Genomic DNA, 20,010 nt, shown 5'->3' with positions numbered 1-20,010 from the left:
TTACTGAATGCATTAACATTATTTAGTGGTGGCCGCATATCGAAATAACTACTCTGTGATAGACCACATAACGAATTAGTTACTCTGCGGTAGACCGCATATTGGATGGTAGACCGCATATCGAATCGGCACTAATCTATATATTTTTTCGTATTTAAAATATTACTTGCGGGTAAATCCTAATTGTTCTTTTAGTCAAGGAAGTCTCTTCGCATCTGCTCGGGAAAATGTTCTAGTCAGGTGTTTTGCATAATCTTACTCCTAAGTTAGTATTAAGTTTTTGCTAAGAAAGGTATTTCTAACAAGGGTGCATTGTATTTTATTATTTATCTTATTATTTTTCCTTAAATTAAATTTTAATCAAAAAATTACTAAAAATTCAATAATTAAATAGATATTGGCCCTCTACGCACCCGAGATCTACGCTTATGTTACTGGTATACCTAAAATATTACAATCGACCTGCCGATTCGTTTGTTTCTTTATTAATCCGTGACCGGTGTATCCCTACCGAATAGAGAATAGAAAAATTTCTAGCCTTACAGGGCGACCGTTAGTCGAAGGGTTCACTAGCTCTTAGACTACAGGCAGGCCGACCTGAGTGCTGAAACCCTGAAACACACTCGATTCTAAATCCTGACCCACTACTTTGTGCCGTGTAATTTGGGTTGCCTATATGAACTTGAATCCGCGAAATGGGCATATAAATAATAAATTAATTAACCACTTTAAAGATTCACATCGGTAGGCATGAATGAATCAAATATGTAGTACCTTTTTTGTATATGTATTTAAAAATGCAACTGAAAAGATATTACTATAAAGAGTGATCTGTAGGTACCTATAACTGTGGCTATGCTTGACTTAAATAAAACAATTAGATATGAAAAATCACAAATTTCAAAATACAAATACTAGATGGAAAGTATCATAAATACAAATATTGATGTTGAAACGTATTTAAATACCTAGCAAACCTAGTATTTAAATACTAAAAATGTACCCAAGTTTTTGGGTAAATTTTTATCTTAATCATTCACGCTTTTTGTACATTTCATATTTTTAATTTGGTATCGGAGCTAATATGCCGCATTTCAAAATTTAAATACTTATTTATAGGTATTTTAATACTTTAGAGTTTAAAGCTTTTAAATACATACTTACAAAAAGTATTTAAGTTTTGAAATACTGCCCATCAGCTCTGATACCAAGTTAAAAATATAAAATGTGCAAAAAGAGTGGATAATTAAGAAAAACAATACCCAAAAACTTTCCCAAATTTAATAAAACTTGTGATTTTTTTTATATGTAATCGTTTTATTTTAGTCAAGCATATAGCCACAGTATACGTAGGTACATATCACTCTTTATAGTAATAACTTTTCAGTTTCATTTTTAAATACATCTACAAAAAGGTACTACATATTTGATTCATTCGGGTCTACCCCAAAATCCCGACAGCCACAATCCCGACGGCCAAAATCCCGACACCCCAGAATCCCGACAGGCCAAAATCCAGACAGGCCAGAATCCCGATAGGTTTGATAAGTTTCTTTTTAACATATAATAACATTTATTTCTTGTTTTTTGTTTATGGCCATCTTTTTTTTTATTTTTTGTTACTAAACAAAAGTATTTTGTATTAACAGTATTTAAACAAAAGTCGGAATTTTTACTTATGCGAGGATTGTTGCATGTCGGGATTTTGGCCTGTCGGGATTCTGGCGTGTCGGGATTCTGACGTGTCGGTGTTTTGGCCGTCGGGATTTTGGCTGTCGGGATTTTGGCTGTCGGGATTTAGGGCGGCACCGGATTCATTCATGTCTTACAATATGAATTTTTACAGGGGTTAATACCGGTTGTCTCGTAACTATGTGGGCGGAAGCGAGGGGGAGGGGAATTCCTACGTCACTCGTACGACAAAGTGAAATCTGACAGTTGTTTGTGGTTGTATTTCCCGTATTTCCGTATATTTTTGTGTACTTTTCTTATAATATCGTTTATTTGTTTATTATTTGTTGAGTTTTTAAGTATATAAGGACAATATTTCTATAAATACTAATTTAGGTCCTATACAAAGGCAATAATGGCTTGTGAAGTGTGTTTTCGTAGCCGTGATATGATATCAAGGTTAGTTTAAAAATTATAATATGTAGTTTTGTATAATAAGGAAATGTTTCTTAGATGAGTGGCGGTAACATTTGTAGCATAGCTATATGGTGTAAAAGCAACTCCAAAATTCCTGAACCAGATGGTAACAAAATAATGGTTTTTTTCATTTCCCAAATACCTTAACGTTATCAAACAATGGATAATAAAATGTTGCCATAAAGATGAATGTGCCTCTAAACATAAGAAAATATGTAGCAAACACTTCCTCGTGTCTGAATATGTTAGATAATATTATGTTGTGTTTTTTGTATTTTAATCTAATAATAAATAATTATTTATATTATTCGTGTTCTTTTGTTGTTGCATACCACTAAAAATGATCAAAATGCTGCACATTCCACGAAAAACATAATAAGTAAGTAACCTACATATTAGTATTTTTTCTTTTAAACACGTTCTTCTATTTTTTGGGTTTTTGTGTGAATTAAACTGTTTTCTCCATTTAAAACACACAAAATAAGTGTTAAATCAATTCTAGTTTTTTGTCAGCAGACTATATTGATTTTTAAGGGGAAAATGGATATAATTACCAATATAAGAACCACTTAATATAGTTATACCCAAGAAAATTCCAAAATATATTGCAAAACTTAAGTTTTTGAACCTTTTATTAGCATTGAAACTTATGACAATTGTAAAATTGTCGTACGGGTGACGTATTCCCGCCTTTAAAAAGCGAGCATTTGATTGGTCTAAAGTTACGAGACAACCTATGCAATAATCTATTAACATTGGGTTAATACAGCAAAACTTTATTATTTATATGCCCATTTCGCCGGTTCAAGTTCATATAGGCAACCCCAATTACACGGCACAAAGTAGTGGGTCAGGATTTAGACATAATTTGAAACACCGTGTTAAAGAGATTCGCCGCTCGTAATTGAACGGCAGCCGTGGAGTAAACAGCTTTCGACAGCTCCGATCAGAGTCGTATGGATGCCCGTGTACCGATTAATATTTTTATTGCGTCACTGTTTGTGCCTTACACTGTAGTGAAGTGTGACACTTTGTCTCTTTTGATAATAATAAATATAATTTTATTTTTCTTTTGCAGACATTCATCAAGGGGGCTTTCTCCGCAACGGGGCAAGATATAATTACGTTTAATTTTGTTATTTTAATTTCGAGCTGTATATAAATATATTGCATGTATTAACTTTATTTTTAACCTGTGTTTTACTGAGTCTGTCGTTATGAAAGGGCTACCCGTCACAACCTAAGATATGAAATGTTGAAACTAATAATCCAAAGAAAAACCGTTGACAGAAGGAGTCCTGGAACAAGGAAAGCCTCCTGGCAAACGAATCTGAGAGCATAAATAAAAAAGCCTTGTTCTCTACTAAAGGAATAAGGTTTTACTTCTCAGATTGTTGTTTAAGCTCCTTCAGCATTTAGATTAGTTCCTCTGTATTGCTTCTTATGAGTACTATGTCATCAGCAAATGTCTCCATGTCCAACTCCTTTTTCCATTCTTATTTTGCTTGTTGTTAGACCTTCTGCTACGGTTATTTGCAGCATAGATGCATTGTCATATATGTATTTTAGGAGTATTCTATATCTGGAATCAATCCTTGCGTTATTCATTCCTTCCAATACGAGCTACAGTTCTAGGGAATCGAATGCCTTATTGTCATCCACAAATGCCAAATGAAGAGGTTCATTGTATTCGTTACACTTTTCAATAAGTGTCCTTATTGTCTGTAGGTGTTCTATGGTACTATAACCTTTGCGGAATTCCGCTTGTTCAACAGACTGGTACCTATCTAACTTATTTGATAGTCTGTTGATAATTATTTTGGCAAGCAGTTTGTGCGGATGTGGTAACAGGCTTATTGGTCTGTAATTTTCGAGTTTTTCCTTTTTTTTCCTTTTTTATGTACTAAAAGTACCTGCGCATTTTGCCAAGAGGTTGAAATAGAACGCCCAAGGAAGCACTTGTTCATTGAGATTTTAACTGCCTCCAAAGTAGTTTGACCTCCAGCTGTAATTATCTCTTTTGTTATTCCGTCGTATCTAGGAGCTTTTCATTTTTCGTCTGTTTTAAGGCATTTTTACTTCCTGGTTAATAATTTCTAGTATTGTTTCAGATTTTACATTTAGTATTCTATTACCCGCTTTACACCAACAATAAACTGAACAAGAAATTGACCAATTTATTCAAGGCCAAATTTGACGTGTACAAAATGTATGGTTTGTGGTACAAAACACAGTTTGACATCCAATTTTAACCACAGATCATCAAAAGTGTTCTGTGATTTTACCGTGAAAATGAAGAAATTTGACGAAATAAAACATGTCCTATAATAGAACATGCTCTATTTAGTCAAATTCCTTCATTTTCTTTTTATTCACGGCAAAATTGGATGTAAAATTATGTTTTGTACACGTCAAATTTGACCTTGAAGAACTTGGTCAATTTCTTCATCAATTTATTGTTGGTGTAAAGCGGGTATTTGTTCCTTATCGTGATTTACGGATTGTGCTACGCTGGACGAGTATAATTCTGTTTTTGTAATCTCTAATTCTGTAATCTTCAACAATATTATTTATTATCTGGTTCTTGTCGTTTATAGTAATTTTTTTATCTGTTGTATTTGTTGCCGGCCTTTCCTAAAGTTTTTAACACTTTCATCTTCTTGTTTTTTCTCTATAATATTTCAGACTTTTTCGGTATTTCTGTCCCTGATGTTTTGTCTTATTGCCTTATTAAGTTCCTTATTATCTAGTAAATTTCGATCCATACAGCTTCTGCCCTTAATCATCTATTGTGGTTCTGTCTTTGACCCGTTTCTAATTTATACATTTTTAAATCCATTCCAAAAATATGTTTAACAAAATAGTCTAGACAAACAGAACTGCTCAAAACTAAATCTAAGAACTACCAATTCCTTTAAAAATCAACTGTATCTTCAAAATTTAATTTTCATGGACTATTGCAGTATGTTTATTATATATGAAAATAATTTCTTTTTAAGTAAAATATATTTGAAAATGTTTCTTTAAAAATTTGAAAAATATACAGAGTAGTGAATGCAACATATACCAAGAATAAGTGTCTTTACACTCTGTTTATATTCTATTAAAGTTGAAACTTCTGTATGTAAAACACTGCAAATCTATATAAATGTATGGAACGGATATTGGGGAAAAAATGAAGATACAGCATACATTTGAAAATAGAAAAATAAATAAAGATTTCGCCAGTATTTAATTAAACAATTCGATAGATTTTGAAAATGATCCAATGTCACAACAATAATTAACAATAAGATCACTTAATAAACTTTGGTTCGAAAAACTAGTCAAAGAATTACCATGAAGCCCAGGGTAATGCAACTTAAAAAAATTGTGAGTCGTAGACAAAATCAAGAAGATTTTTTCTAGATATGTAACTACTACACTCGTTAATAATTTACTTTCGTTGTTTTTGATCCAATTACAATTAACTTCATTTTTACACTAATTTTCAATGATTTGTGCAGTACATACACAGGTGAAGTGCTAAGTATGTTTTTAGGGAGTATCAGAATTTTGTTATTTTTTGATATTCTAATTCCTCAGAGCACTTCTCCAAGTGATACGGTTTGTAACGATATGATGATAGGTCAACAGCAGAGCATCGAACCTAAGTACTACCGATCACCCCTAAGTACTACCTCTCCGACGAAAGCGAGGAGTGATGGCTACCGAGAGTGTATTTAAAACGAGAAAGGAGAATCATGAAATCAGTTTTATTTTATTTTGTTATTTTTAATTTTGAAGTGTATATAAATGTCCTGAATAAATTTATTTTATTTTTAACCTGTGTTTTACTCTCTGTTGTCCTGAAAAAACTATCCGTCACAAGATTTGGATGAGTTACTGTCACTAATTTCTTGTTATTGTGTTTGAACTATGTCACATTTTTCAACTTTTATAGCTATCTGGTAACGAAAAAAAACAAAAAAAAAAATAGATTACCCTGCGCTTTTAGTACACTTATTGCTCGATTTTTTTCTATAATTGAACAAATTGATGATTGACTATTAATAATTGATTTAGAAGTTATCTACAATGATATGATATGCCGATGAGTTACAATAGTTTTTCTACTAAGTCCCTTATTATATATTTTTTTAATTTTGCTATTTCGATATTAACATTTTACGTTGTATGATTCGAAATACCAAGACTCACACATATTCTAGACTATTAGTTTTTCTGTAGGGTACAGATAGCAAATATCAAGTCATACTTGAAGTTATTAAATCAAATTCCAGTAATGAAACTTTAAATATACAGGGTGTAATAAAAAGGTTGCTCCATAAATCACATATTCTGGAAGCAAAAATAGTTGGATTGAACCTAACTTACCTTAGTAAAAATATGCAGATAAAAAAGTTACAGCTCTTCGAAGTTACAAAATGAAAATCGATTTTTTCCAATATATCGAAAACTGTTGGCGCTATTTCACATTATAAGAATTTTGATCGTGCCATGGTTAAAATCTACATAGTGGATCGAGCAATCATATATAGAATCTTTCCAGTGACGGTTTAAGGCATCATGGGGCCCTAGGCGGCCATAAGAAGTAGGCCCCTTTATAGCGACCATTTAGCCTAGGCGCCAAATAGAGGTCACCGTGTCCTTTTCAATTCTGATGGACAAACTCAACGGTTTCTTATGGATTTTTGGCTGCTGATTACGAATTTAGAGGGTGGATTTCGATTCGAGTGGTCAAAATATTTTTATAAACAATTTAATTGTTTATAAGGCTCTGGCTTATAAACTAAAATGTGATTAGTGACTTGTTCAAGCCTTTTCTACTACAGCCCTTTTATAAATAATCACTTTATGCCGATAAAACCTACAGAGCATATAAACAAATACATAAGTAAAGTAGCTTGTGAAGCGGTAAGGATTAATTTCATTTGGGATGCTAATTAAGGGGTTATTTTCACCAGTTTTTTTACCCAAAAAATGGGATCAACTTTATTCTGAGCGTATCTTGCTTACTTTTTATGCTAAAAACTTTTTTAAAACACAAGAATAATGCTTTTTTAAATATTTAAATAAGTTATGATGAGTTTTACATTCGTTGATTATTTCACGATAAAATATTAACTTACTTTTCATTAGCTTAGCTATAACTCTGCTTCTACTGGGTTTACAGACTGCACACATACACCATTATTTCAATTTTTTAAAAGCTATATTTTTGCAAAGATTTTTTTTTTTTCGATAAAATACTTACTTGTTATTTGCAAAAAACCGTCCTAAAACGTGTTATTTTTTGTTGAAAAATGAACTTGCAAATAACTCGAAATGTATTGACTTGATGAAAAAACTCTATTTAACAAAAGCTACTTAGAATTAGTCAGTTTATCCAATTCCGGACGAAGGGGTGGACTCGACCTTAGAGCAAAAACACACATCGGTACAATATCAGTTTTTTCTTTGACATGTTAGCTATGCTTATACGAAATTTCATGTCAATCCAAACACTTCTTTTAAATCCAAAGGTTCTTTAAAATCCGGAGGTATTGCAATATTTTACCGTGAGTGAATGGACTATAAGGCCCATCGGTGGGTAGAAATTAAAAAAAAAACGTACCATACCAAAATAATTACCAGCTTCTAATCAAAAGTTGCTTGTAAAATTGATTACCAAATTGGGGGAATGATTAGAACATGGAATATAAAAATGCCTTTGAAGATAACTGCTTAATTTGTCTTGAAGTCGGTTGTATTTTCCTGATATTTGACAGAAGACAAAGCAAAACACTGAGTTTGATTGAAAATCATAAATTAACCATTCTCTTTTTTTGTCTCAGTTAGCTCTATTTGATTTTTTAAACATTTTAATTTTTTTAAATGACTGCTTAAATAATTAAATGTTAATTAATGCATTTGAGTGGGAAGCGGGCTCCATCAAATCTCCGGGCCCTAGGCGGCCGCCTAGTCCGCCTAATGGTTAATCCGGCACTGAATCTTTCTCCCTTCTCCAAACGTTTCAAGCAGTGAATGCGAAGCCACTATGTAGGTTGTTTTAACCATGGCACGATCAAAATTCTTATAATGTGAAACAGCGCTTAGAGATTTTATATTAAAAATGGACGTGAGGCATTCTTATGGCAGTAACATCTAAAAAATAACAGTGAAATTTGCATCCCTATAAAAATCTTACAGCGGCCACCCACCCCCCCCCCCCCGCAAATATTTACGTACGTTCATATTAAATTTTTATTGCTTTACCATTAGTTAAACAGAATGTTTTTAAAACCTTTTTGCCTCTTAGTACTTTTTCGATAAGCCTGTTTTTATCGAGATACGGCTTATCTTTTTATATGTTTCAAAATTTTTGAGTACCTAACAAAATGTTAATTAAAAATAAATTTTCATATTACCAGGTCTCTATAATCTTAGCTAACAATTTACAAATATGTGGTGGATTTTCTCGATATTTCTCCATAAAATAAGCCGTATCTCGATAACGTACTAAGAGGCAAAGAAATTTTAAAAACATTGTGTTTAACTAATGGTACCACAATAATAATTTAATTAGAACGTACACAAACATTTGGGTAGGTTTAATGGAACAAAACCCCCATAAAATTTTTATGGGGTACACAAATTTCACTGTTATTTTTTTATGATATTCCTGCCATAAGAATGCCATATGTTCATTTTCAATATAAAATCTCTAGAATATAAAAACAGTTTTCGATATAATAATATGTATTGGAAAAAATCGATTTTCATTTTGAAACTTCAAAGGGCTGTAACGTTTTTTTGTATGAACATTATTATTTGTACTAAGGTAAGTTAGGTTCAATCGAACTATTTTTGGTCCCAGAATATGTGATTTAATTTATGACCTACCTTTTTGTTACACCCTGTATATTTTTAAATATGTGGAAGCTTCTTGTAGATTGTTTTTTTGAAGAAAAACAATGATGATTAAGTTAAGTTAGTTACCTATAAAAAATTAGTTAACAGATGCTGGAGAACCTCCGCTTAAGTTTCAACAGGAACAAAAATACAAACTGATTTGAATGAACAAGAAGAATGCAACTTGAGGAATTAAATACATGTCAAAATTTAGTGTGAAGCTAAAATGACATATCTCAAAAAGGCACATGATTATGTGGATTATGATATTTGTGTTTTATACCATCCCACGATTTTTAATCTGTATATAAGTTTTAGTATTAAATTTAATTAACTTAAAAAAATATATAGGTCAAAAGAAAGGAATTTTTAGACACCAACAAAAGGTCTGGTAGTTCTGAATTTTCTATATTTGCCGCCACGGTATTCGAAGTGTCTTAATTATTTTTGTCACTAAAATCATCATTACAAATGAATTTTATTATATAAGTTTTTTATATTATATAAGTCTTTATCTGTTTTGCATTAGTTGGAAAACTGGTCAACACAGCAACAATTTTTTTATTTAAGATAAGATTGGAGTCCATAAGAAGCTTAATTATGTTTAATAAATTACAATTTAGTATGCATTACAGTTTATTTGGGTCCTCTTTGGTTCTCTCATTTTTTGTTTTTGTTTCGAAGGAATAGAGAGGCCATTTTGAGAGAATGTGCTACACGGTCATTGGACATCAACAGTAGGAACATTCGGGTGGTAGTTTTGTTGTTATTAGATGCTGGTGAGTTAATGCTGTCTCTCCAATTCTCAATTGGCTGATGATCAGTTTTTGCCGTCTGCACCCTCCTTTCAATAAATTTAAGTTTGAATTGGATGTTATGACTGACTAGATCCCCTGGGCACCAATTTTGCCTTTAATAGCTCCTATATATTATAATGTCTCACCAATGAAGAGATAAAAGATGCAATTACAAAATTAAAAAGGAAAAGGAAAAATTATACAACTGTTCTACGAAGGGTCCACAGCACGCATTGTCCACGAAGAGAAGTTAACAGAACAACTAGATATTGGCACGGGAGTAAGGCAAGGCTATGTACTCTCTCCGATGTTATTCCTAATAGCAATCGACTGGATCATGTCCAAGGCTACTAGTAATAAGACTAGAATAAGATGGAATGTTTTTAACCAACTTGAGGACTTGGAATTTGCGGATGATATATGCCTTTTAACAGAAAAAAGACAACCCATGCAACGCAAAACTGAAAAAGTAGCAGAGGCAAGGAAGAAGGTCGGACCTAACATAAACGCCAGAAAAACTAAGATAATGAAAATAAATATACCAAGAGAAATTGGAATATCACTGGGAGGCACGGAATTAGAAACGGTAGAGAAATTTAACTACTTGGGTAGTATTTTGGACAAAAAATGAGGAACGGAGGAGGACGTAAAACGGAGAATAGGAATAGTTCAAAACGAATTTAATATGCTAAGGAAAATGTGGTCTTCACGTCAGATGACAAGTAAAACCAAGATATGATTATTCAACAGCAACGTGAAAACTGTGCTCATATACGGAGCAGAAACTTGGAAAGTGTCAAGAAAATGTATCGGACAGATGCAGGTGTTCATACATAAATTCCTAATAAAGATTCTTAACATTTACTGGCCAAACCTCACATCAAACCAAGAGTTAAGGACAATAACTAAACAGGAACCTATATCTAAGAAAATATGCAAAAGGAAATGGAGTTGATGGGTCACACACTAAGTAGACCTGACACAGACATAGCGAAGCAAGTCCTAGAATACACACCACATGGAGAGAAAAGACCAAGTAAACCCGTAGAAACGTGGAAAAGAAGTGTTGAGGAAGAAATTGGACTATTGGAAAAACCTAGACAGAAATAAAGATCAGTACAAAGGATAGGACAGACAGACCTCCATAGAATGGAGGCAGGCAGTTTGTTGACGCCTTATGCTCAGCATTGCGTGAAGAGGAATCAGTAAGTATATATAACGTCACGGTTCATAGCGTCCTCCGACTTCACGTTCCCAGTCTTCATCCACGTCTCTTGTTGTAGAGCTCTCTGGTATTGCCTTTTTGATTCCATTAAGCCATGCTGTGTTTGGTCTTCCTTTTTTTTTCACTCAGGTTGTTGCCAATCCCATATTAATTTCGGTAGGTGATGGTCTGTCATACTCTGTATATGTCCGTACCAGATAAGTTATTTTTACTGTATTTCTTCCCTAATAAATAATAAATACGAAAATTTCAGAGCTACCGCACATTTTGCGGAGTATGCACAACAGATTTAAAATCTCAATTTACTGTATGAATATTAGTTATTGGGAAACATAAATTTGGTAGAAACACAACTGTCCTTCAAAAAAAGGCGCACGAGAAATTCATTGGTTATTTAAAAGTGGATTTTGGTAACTTTCTTAATTGTATATGACCTCATAAGTATTATCAAAATTTAAGTATCGTTGCTATCTGTACTCTGTACAAAGTAGACATGTTAACAAAAAAGTGCGCACGCAGCCGTCTTTATCCCAAACACGCCTCAAAAAGGAAAAGATAGATATCAACAAAAATAAGCTTGAGACAAAATCTCCGGCATCTTAACTTTTACTGATTCACTCTAGTCCATACTTGTGCTTCTTTCTGATCAATTCAGACTATTTTAATTCACATTTCACTAATTTTGTATCTCATAAAAAACACTTAAAACAATCTCGTGAAATCTATGTGCCATTTGTAGATGCGTAGAATACTGAATATTTTATTTAATTTTGTAAGTTACAGTGAGTAATGGAATTATTAAAGACACATGTTAGGTGTCGTTGACTTTATTTACTGTTATCAAAGTATCCTCCTATACGGTACAGAGGCAGCCACTAGGACAAAATCGATGATAAGAAAAGTGAAGTTTTCAAGATGTGCTGTACAAAAGAATCCTGAAAATACCTTACTTAGACAGAGTCACGAATGAAGAAGTATTGAGAAAGCTTTCTCAAAATAAACAAAACTGAATAATGAAATACATACGAAGATACGAAAACTACAATACTTTGGACACATGAAATTTTAATATTCCAAGGTCAAATTTAAGAACAAATGTATTATTTAGGTGTACAAGAGCTCGTACAAATATTCTATGTAAGGCTCCTATTAATGTAATGTGTAGAAATTTTAATGTTATTGGTAAGCATTGTGACATTTTTTCATGTTCTCAAAGGAACTTTATAAAAGTAGCTATTGAGTGTCTGAAATAAGCACTAATTTTTTATTTTATTTTTTTTATTAATTTATTTTCTTTTTCGGTTTGAATTTATATTAATTTTAGTCTAACTTGTATTATTAATGTTATTTTTTTGGTACTACTGCTTAAATCTTACCTATAGGTGTTATAAATTATGTAATATTTTTATCATTGTCCTGTAAATGGGAAACTGTTGGGCAATAAAGCTATTATTATTATTATTATGATGAGAGCAACAAAATACCAGCTTCTGCAGAATCTCATACAGGGAATGACCTTAGGAAAGCATGGCGTTGGAAGAAGACAAATGTAATGGCTGCGCAATCTCAGAAAACGGTTTAACTACTCGTCTAACTAGCTTTTTAGAGCAGCTGTAAACAGAATACAAATAGTCATGGTAATCGCCAACCTTCGAAAGACGACACCTTGAGAAGGCACCTTAAGGAAAATAAGAACTGAACTGAGCTGAACAAATAGACCATCAGATGATAAGGTAATGAAATTAACAGGAATAACAATACCGGAGTTAGAATGTTAACAGGAGAAACAGAATGCGTAGAACTAAAAAGGAGGAATCCGCCAAGGAGACTCGCTCAGTCAATTGTTATTCAATATGGCGATGAATCAAATAATTCACGAAGTAAGAAAACGACAGGGATACCACATGGGAGCGCATAAAATCACGATATTACGCTATGCCGATAATACAGTACTAATTGCTGATAACGAGGATGATCTACAAAGGCAGTTCCATACCTTCAATATCACAGCAAACAAACTTAATATGAGAATATCAGTAGAAAAAAACTAAATGTATCAGTCAAAAGCCGCGTAGATGTAAACTAAAAATAGACGGCAAAATTGTAGAACAAAAGATGAAATTCAATTACCTATGAGTAGAGATCACTAGTGACAGGACTATAAGAGCAGAGATCACAACGCAAGCAGCAAAAGCAGCAAGAGTAAGTGGTTGCCTCCGAGACACCATATGGAGAAACAAATATCTGAACAGGGAAAGCAAAATAAAAGTATACAACAGTAAGACCAATCCTAACATATGCAGAGACAAAAACCGATACAAGAAAGACAAAACAACAAATCAACAATATCGAAATGAAAGTATTAAGATTAATAGCGGGCATATCATTAAGAGACAGACAAAGCAACAGAAGTATACGCGAACAATGCAAAATTCAAAATATTAACAGATGGATAAAAACAAGAAAGAAAAACTGGAACCAACATGTAAACCGAATGGCACCAGATAGATTAGCGAACATCTGTAAAAACAACAAGCCGCATAACAGAAGACCCGTTGGAAGGCCGGGCCGCCGAACAGGTGGAAAGACAATGTACAGTCAACAACTGAAACAGAATAAGAGGCACACAAACAGGAGTAATCCTAGTCGCACTAAGAAGAAGAAGAAGAAGAAGTCTAACCAGCTTTTTAGAGCAGCTGAATACAAATAGTCATGATGATCGCCAACCTTCGAAAGACGACACCTTAAGAAAAAGAAGAACTGTTATTAAAACGACTTCTTCAGTTCGAAGATTTACAGAGGGTTACAAGTTGTGGAAGAGGGTCTAGTGAATCGTTTAGTAGTGAGACTGTTCAAGAAATCCACTTAGTACCGATTTCAGATGGATCATATTAGAAGAATGTGACCAAAAATAACGAGAACAAAATGTATTGTAACGTTGGATACTACAACTGCAGTTGGATACTACAACTACGGTAAGCGAAGGTAACAGGTGCTTTGGCGCCTACAATTGGAGGGCCACTTACAGAAGCCAATTAATAATATCCAGATATCCAATAAAAGGGGTGAAAACCAAGCAAGAAGAAAAAATTCTCTCGAATAAAAGGTTTTCGACCCCTCAGCAAGAAGTATACTGACTTGCAACAGACTACATCCATGTTTTACCACTGTACCACTGTTGAGGAAAAAAGCGCAATAGTAAAGGAACATGGCCTAAACAGGGTAAACGGCAGTTTTTATTGTCCGTGGGAAGGCGAAACCCATATAGTATTTTCAATAGTCGGAGGTATTTTCCATGCCTTTTTGCTGGCGCTTCTAATAATTTCATCACACACTGTATAAAATGAACTTTACAAAGTCTAAAAATGGTCATAGAGAGGTAAAAGTGGGTAAGTAGACAACACTTTCACCCTTTCAAATATTTTTAACATTAATGGAAGTGATCTGATTTTGTTTTTCTAAAGGAAAAACAAATTCTAAGCGCAGGTATCAGTTATTTTACAAGATACTACACTGTAATAATTTTACAGATATACATATCCAAAAATTTACAAAGGTTTTTAGCTAAAGTGAGGCGAATGTAACACTACCAGAACTGTAATCTATAAACACGAAATAAAAAAAAACATTAGAACAGAAACAGCATCATCATTAACAGTTTTAAATTGAAGTGTACAAGGTAAATCGTATAAGATGGGATAGGTCATGTAATCTTTTTCTCATAGGCATTTTTCAGTGCGTCACAGTTTTTCGTTTTCTTTCTGCATTAAATTGAATGTGACAGAAAAAAAGGCACGTTCGTGATTACAGACACTTATAACATTTATTCTAGTTGTCGATAGATGGCGCTATAATCGAAACAAAATTATTTACGAATTATATAATATATATATCTACGAATATAATCTGTACAATTTATAAGACTATGCAAATCAAAGAAAATACCATTTTATAAATGCAATAAACACAATTGATTAGTTTTTATGCCAAATTGCAAATCAAATGTGACAACTGTCAGATTTAACTAAAATGCCATGTTAGAATAAATGTTATAAATGTGTGTTATCACGGACTTACCTTTTTTCTATCATGTGTGACGCACTGAAAAATGCCTATGAAAAGGACCATACTGATATCGAATAATGAAATAACTCACTTTTAGAAAGAGTCCAATACTGGAAGATTAGTTGTCCATGAAAAAGAAAATGGAAGGATGAGGTAACAAGTGTGGGAATACCACAACGAGATATAAATGCACAAGACGGAAAGAGTGTAAGAAGAGAGAAGAAAACCGGTCAACACTCACTTAGAAAGAACTCTAGAGCCATAGAGAAGAAGAAGTGGAATATGTTCGACAGCCTAGGAGGTATGGAAAAGAACATCTATTCGTTTCGGATGTTGGCGACCATTATGGCAATCTGTACTGTGCACACTGCTCCTCTGAAAATATTTGTGGTTGTTGTTGTTGAACCACGTACGTCGATTTTTCATCCAAGAAATCCTTCACCTTCCTGGTCTCCGTTTTTTTTCTACTTTTCCAGTTGATATCTACCGCTGTTCCTGATGATGTGTTCGAGATATTCGAATTTGGCTGTTTTTACTGTGGTTAGCAGCTCTTTTTCTTTTTGCATTCTCAACAAAACACCCTGATTAGTAACGTGGTCGATATAAGATATCTTCAGAATTCGACGATAAAGCCACATTTCGTAAGCCTCAATTTTCTTACAAGTGACGTGTGTGAGAGTCCACGACTCAACTCCGTACAACAGTATAGGAAAGATGTAACATTGTAGTAACTTGATTTTTATGAGTATTGATAAATTATGACGTTTGAATAGCTTAGCCATTTTTTGATATGTAGATCCTGCTTTCTCTATCCTACATTTGTTTTCTAGGGAATGGTCCCAATTTTCATTGACATTTTGTTTTCTTAATGTTTAGTGAAAGTCCATATCTCTGACTTACTTCTGTGATTCTGTTCATTATCCTTAAGAGCTTCAGAACTATCAATGAATACCACCGTGGCATCTGCTTCTTGAAAGATTTCCTCAGAATATATGTGAAAGGGAAATGGTGATAGTATACATCCCTTACGTACCTACTCCACGTTTGATTTTGATATCGTCGGATTTTCCTGCTTCTGTCCGGATAGACGATGTTTGATTCCAGTACAAATTGCTAATAATTCTTACTGTATCGAATGCTTTATGGTAATCAATGAAGCATGCATAAATATCGCAATTTACGTCTTTACATCGACTAATTGACAGATAAATAATAAGGAAAAAGATGTACTAACACTCATTTAAAATATATTTCAATTAGAAAATAGTAAATTTATCTCAGTTCTAGTAACGATACACTCCTCTCAAACAACAAATTGTTGCTACAGACTTAAAACAACTTGTAATTAAAAGTGACGTTGAATTAAGTATTTTCTAGAAATACAGAATTAAGGGATAAAACTATTGTTTATCTACAGTTTACAAGGAACATATTTAAGGTAGGAAAGGATTAGTTTTCAAACCAAGGAGCAACTTAATAACTACGAGATCTACAAGATATCACATACTGTCTTAAATAAAACTCATTCAGTATTCACCCAAAAAAGTTCAAAAACTTTTCTGGATTAGTATCTGGTCTAAGCAAAATCTAATGAACTTCATCACTACTAGCTTTCACACTTCTTTATTAGTCTTAGCATCATTTTGTAACTAGCTGTGCATATTTTTCGATTCTTAGATATTTAGACTTTGCAAACTGCTGGCTCGAATCTATAACAATTTTTTTTACTCTCAATAAAAACGGCTACCTCCCCCATGGATATGGATACGGAAATGGCAGCGGAGGAAATCATCACGAACTAAAACTCATGAAAGAAAATTTCACCACAGATTAAGAAAAAGATATCAGAAGCACCGGATGACGATGAGTATATCATCAGCAGTCAACGAAGCAACCAGTCATACAAGACAGTCATAGCAATTGAAGAGCTGAACCTCAAAACATGAAGTCCAGATACCAAAAACGGCCTCATCATTTTGATTGTATAGGTGCCTAAAGAAGAAGTGGAGGCCATGAGGAAGATAACCACAATAAATCGCTTGAAAGTGACAATTAAGAACTTGAACAGACCGACAAAACCCGTACAGGGCTACAGTTATCAATACTAGCAATACACTAGCAGAAGAAGCCAAGTCACCACTGAATGCACCCTGTACAAGACCACAGGATAACAGAATGCACAGTCATATGGATATATGGCATATGGATAACCAAGTTGCCCACCAACATCTGGAACGGATAGGCACCATAAAAAGAAATGGTTTTATTGGCAGATGCTCAAACCCATGAATTATTATTTTCTTTTTTTGTTATCGGCAATAAATCAAAATCCACAACCAACCAGATATTCTACCTTTATCTCCGGTCTTACATGTTTTGAAAATGTTCAGGAAAATGACAGGATAGATTATAAAACAAACAGTTATTAACGTGGCAAATATATTGATTTTGTTTGCTTTTTTTAAATGCCAGCTTCTAATGATTCTAGCTAATAAATTCGTCCAAAAACTGGACCTAAATCCTCATTTTCTTCTTACCAAATACTTATTTAACATTTATGCTGGGTGTTGCTATATTTCCATCGATAACGCCCTATCTCTAGAGTTGCTAATTGAGGAATCTTGATACAGGAACGTGACTCACTAAGGTAGAGCTTTACAACCGGTGGGGTGCGCCCCCTTGGGAGCTTGACATTATCCAAGGGTTATCCTTAAATCCTTCTAAAGTTACTCTATGCCAATGTATTAAAAAGGCCTATCTCGTTGGTATGAGCAAGTACCTTCCAAGTTTTTATCTACCAGTAAAATGCACTCATCAATGTCACGTAATACAACGAGGCAAGAAGAGAAATTGTCAGGAGGCTATCAAGACCTTAATTACAACCTAAGATAGTTGCTGTCAACGCTATTGTGCACGGTTTTAAATATAGCCATTGCCTTAAAAGGAGACACGATGCCAGACACCGATGAAACCATTGTCGATGAAGCAGACTTCTTCAACGCATCAGATGCCTTTAACATACCAGCCCTCATTGACGAAGCAACTATCTTCAGGATCTCAAACCTTTGGTGTGCCAACGTCTGTCTACGAAACAATGTAGTGTTACAATCTAGTTCTACCGAAAAAATGATCTATAATTCAGCCAGTACTCGGAGTAATGAGTACTCGGTTATACACCTCGTGTGGAGAAACCAAGGGACTCAAACGACAATGAACAAGGCAAAGTCGTCAAAGAAAAGACACGTCGACGAAAATACAGAGCCCAAAACCTACACCAAAAGTACACACCTTGGTGTTCAGAGAATGCTTTCACCCTCTTCCTATTCCGAACTCACTATATTTGGCAATGGACCTTAACTCCACTTATTAGCATATAAATGTTTTCTTCCTATTTGTTGGTGGTTCAGCTCGCCGACCACCAATATCCGGATAAATGTCTTTGGATATGGATTGTAATGTCCTCCACCCTCCACTTACTGGCAATAAGGAGTAAAGTACGTCTCCATGGGGACCACCTGAATACATCCCTTGCTGATAGGTATCCTTCGAATGGCTATGACTGTAAACCTCCACATCACATATATCCACAATTCGTGTATTCTGCCTACTCACCATTCCCAATTCATGAACACAGAATTGTAAGTAGCGGGAAAAGGTTTCACATGAAAGGACTGCGACAAAATGTGGGCCATTTTAGAGTGTTCAGTACTTACAACCACGTTGGTACCCACATTTTTCATTTTGATTTCAAACATTCTACCCCTCTATCTAAGCAACTACCCTTGATAAAGTCTCATGTTCCTGCTTCCTAACTCTAGCTTTCCAGAGTAGCCTTGTCGCTTCAATATAGCAACACCCCTACTATAATACATAATATAGCCTTGTACCTACTTTAAATCTAATCAAAATGCTTCTTTGGTTTAAAAACACGAGGAAATCATCATGGAAAGGTTCTAAACGATTAAAAAAGTATTAAAAGTGCATTTTACCATTGTGTAAATATCTTACTACCATTTTTGCAGAATTCCCCACAAATTTTTGTTGAGAGCATGCCACAACAAAAACTACAGTTTTTAAAAAACTTTCATCTAATTGTATACCATTAAAATGCCAACTTTTTTCAAAAGTGACATTATTGGAGTACCTCTGCAAACAACAACACTGGACTTATTACTCCAGCTATAATAGTCATTAAATAATTAAAAAACCAGTTCTATTTCATTTAAGTCTATGGTATCATTGAACACAAAAATCCTGGATCTACTGAGGCGACTTTTGCTGTTAAAAATGCATGCATACAAAAAAGTAGACTTTGCAAAATCGAACACTCCAGCTCCTGGAAAATATTCATCAAAAACCGATAATTACTTATAGAGAACTTTCAAAAAATTATACAAACATATTTACAGTGTCCCAAAAATCACTCAAGTATTTATAAATAGAAGAAGCAATAAAACGGATGAAAAACAGGAAAACTGTAGTGTCTGACAATATCGAAGCTGAATTTTTAAAACTCTTGGAGGAAGAAGGAATAAACTGGATCACGGCTGTCTTCAATAAAATATACAATACAGGAATCATCCCTGATAAATAGTTATAATCAGAATTCATAGCGATACCTAAATACAGGGGGTTAAAAAGTGCGAAGAATATCGAACAATCAGCCTAATGAGCCATATTTTGAAACTGTTTCTTAGAGTCATCCATGGAAGAATTTATAAGAAGTTCTCCTTATAGGCATGGGAGATTTCAATGCGAAAATAGGTAACGGAATAGAAGGGCAACATATTGGTCCACATGGATTAGGAGAGAGAACTCAACGCGGAGAAACAATGAGTATCTTTGCAGCTGAGCATGACTTAATCGTGCTAAACACATTTT

At 33.8% G+C, this 20,010-nt stretch overlaps 1 protein-coding gene across 2 annotated transcripts in view; it reads right to left on the bottom strand.

Moving 5' to 3' along the window:
- Positions 1 to 8,400: 8,400 nt before the first annotated feature.
- The window catches only part of LOC114340503 (gamma-1-syntrophin), a 47,488-nt gene continuing 35,878 nt past the window's right edge, over positions 8,401 to 20,010 (bottom strand). For both annotated transcript variants that reach the window (XM_028291249.2, XM_028291251.2), the window contains exon 9: positions 8,401 to 19,465. In XM_028291249.2, coding sequence (XP_028147050.1) covers positions 19,358 to 19,465 — 108 coding nt within the window. In that variant the 3' untranslated portion in view covers positions 8,401 to 19,357. The remainder of the gene's footprint in view (positions 19,466 to 20,010) is intronic.

Source organism: Diabrotica virgifera, chromosome 10 (genome assembly GCF_917563875.1).
Source record: "Diabrotica virgifera virgifera chromosome 10, PGI_DIABVI_V3a".
Lineage (NCBI taxonomy): Eukaryota > Metazoa > Arthropoda > Insecta > Coleoptera > Chrysomelidae > Diabrotica > Diabrotica virgifera.
This window is presented reverse-complemented; position numbering and strand designations above follow the sequence as displayed.